The 14795-nt window shown below is 41.7% G+C and overlaps 1 protein-coding gene across 1 annotated transcript in view; it reads left to right on the top strand.

The window, feature by feature from the left end:
* The first annotated feature begins 7388 nt into the window (after positions 1–7388).
* Positions 7389–14795, top strand: part of MSL2 (MSL complex subunit 2) — a 30056-nt gene continuing 22649 nt past the window's right edge. The window contains exon 1 of the mRNA XM_068545962.1: positions 7389–8531. Within this exon, the coding sequence (XP_068402063.1) occupies positions 8390–8531 (142 nt within the window). The 5' untranslated portion in view covers positions 7389–8389. The remainder of the gene's footprint in view (positions 8532–14795) is intronic.

Raw genomic sequence — 14795 nt, 5'->3', positions numbered from 1 at the left:
ACATCCCTAGTACTTATTTATCTTATAACTGAAAGTTTGTACCTTTTGACCACCTTTCTCCAATACTTCCTTCCATCACCCATTGCCTCTAGTACCACAAATCTGATCTCTTTTTCTATGAGTTCATTTGTTTTTATTTTCAGGAATTCCACATATAAATGAGATCATATAGTATTTGTCTCTCTCTGACTTATTTCACTTAGCATAATGCCTTCAGGGTCTATCTATGTTGTCACAAATGGTAGGATTTCCTTGTTTATTTTTTTTAATGGTTGAATAACATTGCATTGTATACATATGCCACAACTTCTTTATCCATTTATCCATGGATGGACACTTAGGTTGTTTCCACGTCTTGGCTATTGTAATTAAAGCTGCAGTGAACATGGGGGTGCAGTTATCTTTTTGAGCTAGTGTTTTCATTTCCTTTGGATATATTCCCAGAAGTGGGATTGCTGGATCATATGGTAGTTCTAATTTTAATTTTTTGAGGATCCTCCATATTGTTTTCCACAGTGGCTGTACAAATTTAGAATCCCACCAACAGTGCATCAGGGTTTCCTTTTTTTCCCCACAACCACACCAGCATTTGTTATCTCTCATCTTTTTGCTGATGGCCATTCTAACAGATGTGAGGTGATATCTCATTGTGGTTTCAATTTGCATTTCTCTGACTAGTGATGTTGATCATCTTTTCATGTACCTCTTGGCTTTCTGTATATCTTCTTTGGAGAAATATCTATTCAGGTCCTTTGACCATTTTTAAATTGGATTTTTTTCTATTGTGTTATATGAGTTCTTTTTATATTTTGGATATTAACCCCTTATCAGATATATGGTTTGCAAATACTTTTTCCCATTCCACAGGTTGTCTTTTCACTTTATGATGGTTTGGTGCAGAGGTTTTTAGTTTGGTATAGTCCCACTTGTTTATTTATTTTTATTATTATTATTTTTTAATATTTATTTATTTATTTATTTATTTATTTATTTATTTATTTATTTATTTTTGGCTTAGTTAGGTCTTAGTTGTGTTAGGCGGGATCTTTCATTGCAGCACGCAGGCTCTTCATTGCAGCGTGCGGGCTTCTCTCTAGTTGTGGCACGTGGGCGCCAGAGCACATGGGCTCCAGAGGGCATGGTCTCTGTAGCTGTGGCCCATGGGCTTAGTTGCCCCATGGCATGTGGGATCTTAGTTCCCTTACCAGGGATCGAACCTGCATCCCCTGCATTGGAAGGTGGATTCTTAACCACTGGATCACCAAGGAAGTCCTCCCACTTGTTTATTTTTGATTTTGTTGCTTGTGACTTAAATGTCATATCCAAAAGATCATTGCTAAGACTCATGTCAAGGAGCTTTATTCCTATGTTTTCTTCTAGAGCTTCATGATTTCTGGTCTTACATTTAAGTCTTTAATCCATTTTGAGTTAATTTTTGTTAAGTGTTGTAAGATATGGGTTCAATTTCATTCTTTCACATGTGAATATCCAGCTATCTCAGCACCATTTGTTGAAGAGACTTGTCTTTTCTCTACTGAGTGTTCTTGGCTCCCTTGTCAAATATTAGTTGACCATATTAGGTTTATTTCTTGGTTCTCAATTCTGTTCCATTCATCTATTTGTCTGTTTTTATGCCTGTACCATACTGTTTTGATGACTATAGCTTTATAGTACAGCTTGAAATCAGGAAGTGTGATGCCTCCTGCTTTGTTCTTCTTCCTCAAGAGTTCTTTGGCTCATTGGGGTCTTTCGTGGTTCAAAGACCATTTTTTAAGCCTTTATTGTCCAGGAGTGTCTACTAAGATATCTTTACAGATCCTATTTATCCAAGAGGTATACCCTTTTGGAAACCATTTTTGTAATCCCTTTTTCTGTCCCTAAGCAGTTCCTGCTCTCATTTCACATAGCAGTGATTCTAAACTCTCATCACTCTCTTGATGAACTTTTCTCACTACCTTCCCTAATAGTAAAATTTTGAACAGTCAAATTTAGGACTGAGGCTCTTTTAGTCCTACCGTTTTGACTCAACTTGCTTGACCAGAGAACTGTCTCAGTCATGTAGTGCTGAACCCTGTAGAGTAAGTTGATGGCCCTGAGACTAGCAACCTTCAGGTACTACCATAGGCCATATGGAACAGGTGGGAATTGTAAAGAGATACAAATTGTCCTAAGACAAATAGCGATCTTAGATAATGGCCACATAGACAGCCCCCAGGGACAAACAGGCTGTGTTCCAAAAATTCAATTTTAAATTGACTGTTTGGAATGCAGAACACATTTTCTCTTAGAAACAATGCTGTGAATAATTGCAGTTATTTTCCCAGGAAAGTCTACACAAGCTTGTTTAACCCATAGTGTAACAGAAATATCTACTAAGATACTTTAGATTTGCATCAAGTGCATCCCTAAATCCTTACCACTCTGAATTATAAATTAGCTGTTTACATAGCTGCCACTGCAACTAGACTGTGAACTCTTTGAGGGCTGGAAACTGTTGAATTATTCATTTTTGTATCCTGAATGCCTGGCATATAACTGGCAATAAATGTTGGTTGCATAAATGAATGGACAAATTTAATAGGCATTTGAATAGTGTTGAAAGTGTCTTAAGGAATAAGAACAGTAGCATTTAGTAGGTACCTTAGTATGTGTCTGGCACTCTGCTAGGTGGATGACCAACAAAGCAGCTGCTTCATCTAGGCTGGAGTTAGGGATGAAAAAGCTGAAGGCAATTTTAATATTTGAGATATAAAATAAATAGGCGCTAGACTTGCTAAATAAATGTTTTGGATGAAATGAATGGATATATGTATGGATTTAGAAAAGAATTCATTGAAAAAATATGAACAGGAATTGATAGGCAAAGGGATATGGTTCTTTTGAGGGGCACCTTTTGAGGAGGAGATAGGTATGACCACAGCTAAAGAGCAGAAGATGGAAAATGAAGTTTGGTAACAGTCAGAAGGGAGTGGTTGGAAAGAACAGGATTGGTTTGGATTAGGCCCTCATTTAAGTTCATCTGGTTTGCTGTTCTCCATAAAGAGGTATTTGCTCTGGCCAGTCTTCAAAGATTTGTTGTAAGTTAGATTAAGCTATTATCACTCTCCATAGATTGAGGTTAATTGGATTGATTTCTTTCCAGATGACAGTAGATTAAGCACTTGTTAAAATTTGGTAGGGATGATGTCTTAGTGAGCCTGGGCAGCTATAACACAATACCATAAACTGAAACCGAGCAGCTTAGACAATAAATATTTATTTCTGCAATTCTGAAAGTGTGAGTCAAGGTGCCAGCATGATCACCTGGTGAGGGCCCTCTTTTGGGTTGAAGATGGCTGACTTCTTGTTGTATCCTCAGATGGCAGAGAGAGTGAGAGCTCTCTGGGGGCCTTTTTATAAGGGCACTAATCCCATTCTTAAGGGTTCCACCCGCATGACCTAATTATCTCCCAAAGCCCCACCTTGTAATACTATCATATTGGAGGTTAAGATTTCTATATACATATAGGGACTTCCCTGGTGGTCCAGTGGTTAAGACTGCACTTCCACTGTGGGGGGCATAGGTTCGATCCCTGGTCGGGGAACTAAGATCCCATATGCCAAGGGGCGCAGACAAAAAAAAAAAAGATTTCTACATATAAATTTGGGTTGGCGGGGACAGACAACAGATGGTTATAATGGCAAAGGCACTGGAGTGGAGACCCTAGGTAGTGAGGGAGAATGCAACCTGGGAAGAGGGAACATTATTTCTAGGTAGATTTTGGTGTAGAAAGAAGAAGGAGGGGGCAGAGGAAGGAGGGTGAAAGAGGAAGAGAAAAGAAGGCAAACAACTATTTCACAATTTTGTAAAGGGCTTAACCCCTCAGAAAATCCCTTTGAGTTGCTGCCAGCCTGATCTTTGTTCTTTGAAAGTATAACTACAACTACTTCTGCATTTATTTTATTATCCCCAAAGTGCTAGAGTACAATCAATAAATATTTGTTGACTGATTATTTTGAGTGTTTAAAATCAATCCACACTTCTTGTTTTATTAAGGATCTTAGAATTGACGTTGATCTAGCTGATGTAAGAACCGTCTTTAAATTTGTAAGACATTTTATGTCTTTCCCCAAGGAGAAGCCAACATGTGTCCATGCCTATTATTCACCAAACACTGTACTGGGGTGTTTACTTACATTATCGCGTTTCTAGTAATTCACCATTATTTTATTTTTTAAAATTTTTACTGTTTTTTTTATCTTTTGGCCACGCCGCGGCATGTGGGAGCTTAGTTCCCTGACCAGGGATCGAACCCGTGCCCCCTGCATTGGAAGCGCAGAGTCTTAACCACTGGACTGCCAGGGAAGTCCCCGTCATTATTTTAACAATTACCGAGTACCTGTTATATGTCAAACCCTGTGCTAGGCAATGACGATAAAAGGCAAAGAGGAAGAAGAGCAGAAAACTGCTCTTCAACAGTTATAGTATAATAGGGAGAAGACAGGGCTAAACCAACAACTGCCACTTAGTATGATAAGTGCAATGATAGAGGTAAGCACATGGAAATCTTGGAAGACAGAAAGGGAAGCTTTAATTCAAAATGGGTAGGAAAGATGATAATAAGAAGGAAACAAGTATTTGTTGTTTGTCTGAAATGAAAATTTAACTGAGTGCCAAGAGGAGCCTAAGGAAGCCATGACTCAATGTGATGTGCTATCCTGGATGGGATCCTGGATCAGGAAAAGGACATTAGGGAAAAACTGAACAAATATGAATAAAATATGGATTTTAGTTAATAATAATGTATTACTATTGGTTCATTAATTGTGACAAATGTACCATACTAAGGTAAGATGTTAATAATAGGGGAAATTGGGTGTAGAATATACTAGAACTGTCTGCACTATCTGTGCAATAATTCTGTAATTTCAAAACTGTTCTAAAATAAAAAGTTAAAAAAATTTTTTTAAATTGGCATTTCATATTTTTGTTAGATCTGGCAACCTTAACATTTTTACTTCCGAATAATAATTAAACACAAAATATGAAAAAAATTACCCTAGGTTGATAGTTTAAGGAATTTGAGTTATGTTTGATTTCTCCTATTTGATCCAAGCACTTTTTCTGTATAAACCGTTCTTTTGTTTTTTTAGGCAAACCTCAAGCGAGCAAATAGTTACTAGACAGGGAGTATACTTCAGTGTGGAGAGGCTTTGCCTCTAAGTGCCATAGTTTATCATCACCAGTTGCAACCAATTTCAGAAGCTATAAAAGAACTGTCTCCTCTCTCTCTCTCTTTCACACACGAACCATCAATAGAATTAATCTTAGTTTGATGTGCACATCTCAAGAGATTTTAAAAAATTAGTTTATGAGAAAATCAGCAAGGTTAAGGCCCTGCAAGTAATCACTTGCCTAGGGTGACTGCTAATTTATACTGTCTGAATGGAAACAGTGCTGATTATTTTACTCTCCGTGTTGGTCCTCTGGGGAAGAACAACCTGTGTGTTTTAGAAGAACTTAAGAGTCTGGAATAGAAATAGCACTGTATATTATAACACTTTTATTTGAAAGTGAGCTTAGAAAAGATCTCTTATTTAAAAAAAAAAATGATGAGGCTTTTAAAAAAGAGTGAATTTTATAGACTGTCATTTTCTAGATAAAAGATGACCAAATATATTTTGCACAGCTTTGTTCGTTTTACAAAATTAGGAAAATAGATTGTTTTTGCTTAATACATACATACTGATAATATGCTAGGACTTGTAAAGAAAATAAACCTGTTCCCAAATGGTAATAGAAATTATATATCAGAGGTTACATGGGTTCCCTTATCTTAACTCTTCATTTCTCCTCCAAGTGGCAAGCCTCTAGAACTAACAGGTATTTGTGCCGCTAAAGATTTACATACGTCATAAATCTTACTTTGCAAACATGTGTAGAGCATTTACTATGGGCAAAAAATTATGCTGAAGAGCTCTGGTGTATCCAGAGATAATGATTCCTACGCTGTTTCTATTTTTAAAGAAGGTTTTGTCCTTTTGGAGGGGAGGGGAATCAGACGTTAATTTAGGCTTTGCTTATTTATATCTGTGCCCTTGGTCTCCTGCAAAAACACAAGGCCAAAACTTGTTTAAAAAAAAGATAATACTTTCAAGGATTTGGGTTCTAAAGCAGGACCATGGGTTAAGAGATCTGTTCACACAGAGGGGCTACGTCTGTTAAAGGAGCTAAAATAGAAGTTCGTTTTGTTTTTAAATTGTACTCTGTTCTCGTGGAGATCTCTGTGCGGTCCCGACCGGTGCCCCTGGAAGGCCGGGCTGCCCGCGTCAGTCGGACTCCAAGGACCACAGGCCGCAGGAAGAGCCCGCTCGGACGGGCAGGAGAAGCAGGTGGGTCCGGGCACCGGCGCTTCAGACGGCCTGCCCGGGCCTCAGAGGCCTCAGGCTGCCGTCGACGCGGGCCGCGGCCCCAACCAAGACCCTGAAGCTCGAACGCTCGCTGGGCGCACAGCCACGTCGCTCGCCGCCTCCCTTCTGGGCTGGGCGAGTGTCGGCGGGGTGGGGGGGGGGTGGGCAGCGCCCTCTCGGCGGCCGGGAAGCGCGGTTCTAGGAGAAAGGCCTCGAAGGCGGGGCTTGGGGCGGTGTGGGGCTTTCTCCTCACTTCGCGGTCAGCCAGGGCGAGGAGAGGCTGCGTTGCGCCAGCGCAGAGAGCCACATGGCGCGACCCAACAGGGCCTCCGCGTTGGCGGACACCGAGGAAGCAGTGTAGTGCGAGAAGCCTACAGCCCACACTGGGGAAAGATGGGTCAACTAACGAACGTTTCACCACAGCCCACACGCCTAAGAGGGAATTTGAGAGCGCATGGGGGAGGGGCGGAAAGAGCAGGCGGCTTGCCGGGAGCATGCTCTGTACAGAGAGCCGTAAGTGGAGAGCCAGGCATGCGCAGTGAGCTCAGGGTGGGTTGGCAGCGGGGAGGGGCTGGCGTGAGCGGGCTGATGTGTTTATCCGGTTTTCTGGGTGGGCGGTCAAAGCGCACGCGTAAGGGCGAAAGGCGGTGGAGCTGGGTAGTGGAATGCGCATGCGCAGAGCGAGCCGGTAGCTCTGGGAGGGCGTGGAGGGGGCTCTTAGAGGAGAAGCTGGGGAAAAGGGAAGCGAAGGGAAAGCAAAGGGCGGGGGGAGGGGTGAGAGTGTGGTCTGCGCATGCGTGCGAGCGCTAGCGACGACGGCGGCGGGGGAGTCTCGGGGATGACAGTGGCTTTGCCCGTTGGGGTAACGGTCGTCGTCGCCAGCAGGGCCTGAGGCGCCGCACAGCCCGCGGGATCCATTAAGGCCGCTGCAGCCCGGGCCCTACCGAGCTAGAGTGGCGCGTGGAGTCGGGGTGAGGGCGGCGAGGCACGGGGGGAGGGGCCTGCGGCGGGGCCTTGCTGTGTGCGCTGGGCGGCGGCGGGGCCTGGCGGTGTGAGCGCTCGCCTCAGCCTCTGCCGCGGCCGGGTGGGCGCCGTGGGCGGCGGCGACCGTGGTGCTTGACGGAGGAGGCGTCCGTGTGTGCCGCGCGGAGAAGATGGCCGGGCAGTGAGGGGGCGGCGCTTGCGCCTGGTGACCTCGGAGTAAGCGACTGAGGAGCGAGGGCCGCCGCCGCGGCCCGGCCGGGCCTGCTCCCCGCCCTCTCCCGCCGCCGCCGGCCCGCGCACTTCCTCCCCGGCCCTCCCCTCTCGGGCGGGGGCCTCTCCTGTCCGCTTCGCCACCTCAGGGAACTGCCGGGCTGTAATCGCCGGGGCGGAGAGCCAGGCGTGTCCGATATGGAGAGAGCGGCGGCGGCCTCCGCCAGCCGCAGCAGCCACGTTCGCCGCCGTCGCGGCTCGGTGCACTAGATCGAGGAATCCGACGACCGCACCGCAGTCCTTGCCGTCGCCGCTGCCTCCGCGCCGGGCGCTGTGATGGAGTAAGGGCCCTGCAGCCCGTGAGAAGCGTGCCCGCCCCTGGACCGGGCCGGGGCCTGCTCCCGCGACCGCCCAGCTCGACCACAGGAGGTGCCTTCGCGTCCCGAGATGCAGCTCGAGCGCAAGCCGCCCGCCGAGCCGCGGGGCTAGACTGAGCGCCGAAGCCGCCGCGTTCTGCGCCCCGCGGCCGCTCGGGACAAACTCGAACGCTGGTTTCTCTCTCTCTCTTTTTTTTTTCCCCTTGGTCTGCAAATCTCAGGGACGGAGGAGGGGCGCCAAGGCCCCATGTGTGGGAGGACTGCTACAGCTCTACAAACTTGTACGGATTTTGGTTACAACTTTGGCCAGTGGTTCTCCCCCGATTTCCTCCGAATTGTTGCAAATTCGCCATTGTTCCCTGGCTGCTTACAAAGTTGGATCCGGAATTTCTCTTCAGCCGAGAGCCAACAGTGTCGAAGTGTCTGCAATGAACCCCGTGAATGCTACTGCTCTCTACATTTCCGCGAGCCGCCTAGTGCTCAACTACGACCCCGGAGACCCCAAGGCGTTTACAGAGATTAACAGGCTCTTGCCTTACTTCCGACAGTCCCTCTCGTGCTGCGTTTGCGGTGAGACGCTTTTTATTGTTCCCCTTTCAGTGCTTGTTTTAAAAAAACTCTGGGCGATGGTAGCAGAAATGGTTTGACGGCGGGGTAGTTTGTATTAAACTTTTATTATTTGTGCGGTAGTTTGCGGTCTTTAGTTTTGAAACTCGGCAGAGCACTTTTTCCCGGCATTCAGAAAGACAGAACCCTTCCAAACCGCTCTCTCTGTACAGCGGCCTCAATGTTCAAAACTGTTAAATTCGCCTTGGGTCATTTCTGGTGTTTTTTTTTTTTTTAAAGAGGTGAAATATGCATCTATGTTGCTGTCCCCCTCTTTCTTTTTTTGTTTTTTAAAGCTTTTGATACCAGAGCTGACTTAATACCTACCTTGGTTAAACGTGGTGAAACCTGGTTAAAACACCTACATGTGGCGTGTTTGCATTTCCCCAAACGTGTTGTGTGTGGGTGGTGGTGGTATAGCCGGTGAAGTCGGTGCGGAACTTTTTCCCCCGGGTTCTTCTAATGCTTTGACAGTTTGACGATAAACAGTGAGCCAGGGCAGACTGATGGTACTCAGTGCTTTTTAGCTGGTGGGATTTTTTTTACAGGATTACGTTTTTTTGTGGTTTTGCTATATTGTGGCCTGGTAGAGGGTTATTTTGGGTGTTTTTGTTCAAGAAGTATTACTTTGTGCTGGGCAGGATATTTTCAAGTTATTTTTGAGAGATGAAGATATGCTAAATTGTCTAATAAATCCATGTCTCAAAAGTGATAATAATTTGGGATTATTATCTCAGTGATTAACTGTATGCGTATAATAATAATTTATTTTTGAAAAAACTTAGACTGAAAACGTTAACATAAAGGAAAGGGTAACTGGCAAAACCAAAACAGTAATATTCCACTTCACATTGTTACTTCGCCAAAACTTTTGAGGTTTTGTTGATCCACTTGTAGTCAGAATTTGAGAAATTCAGGCATTTCAGGCTTTCACTTTATCTTAAGAGAGATTTTGCGACTGTAGTGGCTGAAGGGAGAGATGGTATTCATTTGAGATTCAGCATTTTCCGTATAGCTCTGGGGCAAAGCCCTGAGGGGGAACAGAAGAGGTGTTTTTTTTTGCACATCGGGTTCTTAATCTCATAAACATTTAAGTAACTCTTACAAGCGATTAAGTGCTACTCTGACTGGTAACCGACACTTAACACCTTTATAGAGAAGCAGTTGCCCTGGTAAACCACTTAATTGCCCTGGGCCTCAGTTTCTTAACATGTAAAATGAGAGCTTTGGGCTAGATTCAAAGTTTCTTTTCCGCTTATATTTTACAAATATAGTATAAGAATTTGCTTAGTTTCAGCGTACTCCGCCACCCCACTCTCACTTTTTTTTTTTAATGGAGTGCTTTTTTTTTAACGTCTTCATAGCTTTTGATAGTTTGTGGAATGAGGAGATGGGGCTACTATAACTTCTTTCAACACAAACCTTTCTTTTGGTGGGGGAATTGCTACTGTGGTGATGTAGAGGGCGTAGACCAGCCCATCCTGGCCTGCTAGAACTGCAGTAGAGAGTGATGTCATTATCCAGGTAACACTTGAAGATCTGGTAGGTCTGCTTTTTACATGGTGGATGGGACTTAGCTCTCAAAGAGGGAAATGGTAGTTTTGCAGATGTTTGGAATTTTAAGTTCTTAGCAGTAGCTTCAGGACAGTTGTGGTCTAATTGAACATTTTCCCAGAACCTAACCTGGATTTTAAAAACTGGTATTAAAGATAAAGCTACATTAGAAAGTCCAACTGTAGCTTTTTTTTTTTTTTTTAAATCAGTCTTGACAACTCAAAGGAATTTTTCTGACATTGGGGCTTTTAATTATTCTTTCTTGTTCAAGCTTCTTTTCCCCACCATCCTATGCAAAAGATTTGTGGGTTGTACTTCTCCCTTATAATTGAGTAGCTGGCATAAAATTTCAACAGTATGGATGTAGGTTCAGTTTTTTTCCCTTCATCTCTTTGGACATAAGTCTGTGGTTATGAAGAGATGGGGGAAAATACCCAGTTATTTGAATTCAGGTCCAACATTTTTTATCTTTGTGTCAGGTACTGTCCTGGACTCTCTTTCCTAGCTGGAAAGCATAAACTCCTTCCAGTTAATAGGGCATGTGCAGTCTTATTTCATTAGGATAATAGATATGTAAAAGTTAAGTTTTAATTCTGTCTTGGCGCTGTAAATAGGAAGTTTGTTTCAACAGGTCCTCCAGTGTCTGACCCAAACCTCCCCTTTCAGCTTTGTATTTAACTGCCCTCTTAATTTCTAATAATTTCTCAGCTTAAGCCGGTTTGATATTTTTGTCTTTTCAAACATACATGCCTTATGTTTTCCTTCTCTTTTCCCCACCTTTGCTCTTTGTAGTTCCTTCTGCCTAAAATATATTCTTTTTGTGTATGGTCTAACTCATCAACTCCCTCCCTCCTCAGTGAATTCTTTGTTCTGTCACAGGTGCTTTTAACTCTTTCAAATTATTCTATCTTAGGGAAAATATTATTTTTTTGTACATTTCTGTGTTCCTTCTGCCTCATTCTCTCCTGTTCAGTGAATAGCATGTAGGTGTTTATGAAAGACTCAGAGAAAGAAAGTGAGAGGAGGTGAGGGAGGGAAAAAAGGTCTATGAACTTTGCAGTTAGGTACAAATCTTAACTTTTCTACTTTCTGTCTAGGCAAGTTACTTTAACTTTTTGTCTAAATGTCTTGTATCTACAAAAGGGGATAATATCTTCTTTAAGTTTGTTTTTCCAAATTTGTGTTATATGTGAGTTTATTTTTAAGTGGGAAAAACCTTTTGAACCCATGAGAACAAGTCTGTGGACTTTGTGGCACCCTTGCGCAGAGGTGGAGAAAGGTAGGGGGAAGTGAGAGAAGGGATTGAACTGTCCGTTCAAATATTGTCAAACCTAGATTATTCACTGGAACTACAGGTTTTGTTATCATTGTTCTTTGAAATGTTAATTAGCTGATTATCACTGCTTGTTTTTCAGTTGCTTTGTATGTTTAAACTTTCTGAAGTTTCTGGTGAATGGGATAGCAATGCTCCAGAGAGTTATTTTACTTTCTAGGCCACAGAAACAGTGACCAAGACAGTATTACTGTGGGTACTATTTCTGTGTCAGTTCTTTCCCCTTGTTCTTAATGTTGGACTTGCTTTATCATTTATCACGAAGTATGTAGAATGAATTTTCTTTTGATGGCATGAAACTCAATAAATTCTGCCCTAGGGATTTTAAGTTTTTTATTAAGCTTTTATATCCTCAAATGACATAACAAGTTTAATATGTAGAATCAAATACTGTTAGGACTGGAAGGACATCTTAAGTGGAAAAATAGTATTCTCTGAGATATTTGGAGTCCTGTAAATTAATCATGGTCAAATCCAGGGACATGAATATTTCCCTGATGTTTTAAATTCTAGAAACAAAGTGGTTTTGGCTTTTACTGAAGAGTTGTGGAACTTTTGGATATCCAGTTTCTTATTTATAAAATAGGAAGGAGCTGGAGAATAGTGTTTCCCACTGACCTAGGCTGACCAAGTTTTTGTTTTGAATGTTAAGGACTTAAAAAAGCAAATCCTGTCATCTTTTCTTACTACTGCTACTCTCACATTCCACTACAAGGTATGTGGTTCCCTGAGGGTGAGAGTCTTGCTGGTGTTGTTCACTGTTGTAGCCCTGCACCTGACAGTTCCTGGCTGAACAAGCGTTGTTGAATGGATGAAACTGCCGTTAAAAAGAGCAAGGTTCAAAGTAGGAAGGATGTGCTCTCAGAATAAAGTATATGCCTTAAAATTAAATAGATTTAGCTTTGTGAGAGACTACTTTCATTTTCCTTATTTTTCTCATTTTGGCATTGTTTGTGGGCCCACTTTGGAATCAGTGCAGTAGATGATCTCAAGAATCTCTTCCAGTTCTGGAGTTCTGATTCTTTTAGCAGAAATACTTTGTTTTTGACTGAGCAAACAATTTATAAATAGCAAGAATCTTCTAAAATGAAATTTGAACATTTAGCGTGATTTATTTTAAACTACATACCTTTTAGAAGCTAAATTAAAAGGCCATTTGTTTAATTGTACTTAAGCGTTATACTGTTTTATATTTATATTTTTCTCAAGTGTGAGTTCATTTGATACTTAAGATTTTATTTTTCTTGTACTTAAAATCACTATAATTATTTTATTGTAGTAAGCATATAATGTAAAATTTACCATCTTAACCATTTTTAAGTGTACAGTTCAGTAGTGTTGAGTATATTTACATTATTGTGAAACAGGTTTCCAGAACTTTTTGATCTTGTAAATCTGAAACTCTGTACCCAGCAAGCAACCACCATTTTCTTCCTTCCCCCCAACCCCTTGTAACCACCATTCCGTTTTCTGTCTCTCTGAATTTGACTACTGTAGATTCCTCATATAAGTAGAATCATGCAATACTTGTCTTTGTTGACTGGCTTATTTCACTTAGCATAATGTCTTAAAGGTTCATCCGTGTTGTAGCATGAGACAGGATTTCTTTCCTATTTAAAGCTGAATAATATTTTATTGTATGTATACACTATACTTAGTTTATTCATTCATCCAACGTTGGACATTTGAGTTGCTTCCACCTCTTGGCTGTTGTGAATAGTGTTAAGAACATGGGTGTGTAAACACTCTTTGAGACCCTGCTTTCAGTTCTTTTGAATATATACCCAGAAGTAGGATTGCAGGATTGTGTGGTATTTCTATTTTTATTGTTTGAGGAACTCCGTACTGTTTTCCATAGTGGTTGCACCATTTTATCCTACCAGCAGAACAAGGTTTCCAGTTAGTTTTTCCATATCTTTGCCAACACTTGTGTTTCCTGTTTTGTGTTTTGTTATTGGTGTGTGTATGTTTGTTTGCTTTTTGTTTTTTGGATAGTAGCCATCCTAATGGGTGTGAGAGGATATCTCATTGTGGTTTTGGTTTTCATTTCTCTAATGATTAGTGATGTTGGTGATCTTTGCATATGCTTCTTGGCTGTTTGTATATCATCTTTGGAGAATCACTATCATTTTTTTATCTTGAAAAATATATATATTTTTTTCCTCACAAAATCTTTATTAATCACCAGTGATGTTCTCAGTGCTGGAATAAAAAGATGAATTAAGACACATGGCCCCTACCCATATGTTGCTCAGTGTTATGGGGAAGACATAAGTAAACCAGCATTTATTGTGTGTTAGAGGCACTTATGTTATTACCAATATTGATGTAATATTAACTTACTCGTAAGTTAACTTTGTCACATGTGTAAAAATTTCAGAAATTAACAGTAAGTGAGATTTTCCCCCCATGTAACTCGTTTTTGAATAACTGTTTGGGTCAGAGTTTGGGCAGCCCTCACTGGGGTTAAAGCAGAGTTTGGTTTACCAGTTTTTTCTTGGGACTTAAGTTTACCTGTTCTCTCTGATCTGGGAAGAATTCTTTAGGGAACATTTATCTAGTAGGCTGGTTAAGGAAGAACAATATTTAGTACTGTGTTCTGGCAGATACTCTTATGTCAGATATATTAATTTAACTGTTGGTTTCTTTTCCTAAGAAAAATCTCTTTTTCACAATTTCTCCTTTTAGTATTCCAAAATTAGTTCTAAAATATTAGTTCCTAGTTGGTTATGTTTGTGTACAGTGAAATTGCCTTAGGGAAAGGACTCTAAATGCATTGTTCTGGATACTGAGAGAGAAGAAAAGAGCTTTGATCCATCAGCCTTTGTTATATGATAAAACCAACTGAAAAGTTAATAATACCAGTTTAAATAATGATTTAGGGCAGACAGTATGGTACTGTAAAATTAGGCAGCAGAAATTGTTGCAGTCTTGTGAGAACTAGGAAGTATGGTGCTTGAGCTAGGCCAGGAGGAATGGTGAAAAGTGAACATTTTCAGTAAGGCTTGAGGGAGAAAACATTGGCTTGTTTAGGCTGCAGAAAATCAAGTTTATCCCTAATGAAGAGTTCTTGTAGGAGAGTCCATCCATGCCCTATAGTGGTAACTCGGGCCTTTTTGCAGGGAACCTTGATGCCAGGCTAAGGAATTTGACATTTACCTCGTAGACCTGTTCTTTTTCGAAGTGTGCTCTATAGCCCACCTAAATCAAACCTAAAGGGATTGTTAAAATTCAGATTCCCAATTATCATATCAGGCTGATTGAATTGGAATCTCTGTGGGCAGGGCCTGGTAATGTGCATTTTATGCCCCCCCACCCCCGTCTTGATATGGGTAGGGGAA

The sequence above is a fragment of the Eschrichtius robustus genome, chromosome 6, assembly GCF_028021215.1.
Source record: "Eschrichtius robustus isolate mEscRob2 chromosome 6, mEscRob2.pri, whole genome shotgun sequence".
Taxonomy (NCBI): Eukaryota; Metazoa; Chordata; class Mammalia; order Artiodactyla; family Eschrichtiidae; genus Eschrichtius; species Eschrichtius robustus.
Note: the sequence above shows the minus strand (reverse complement) of the source record. Positions and strands in the feature narration are given on the sequence as shown.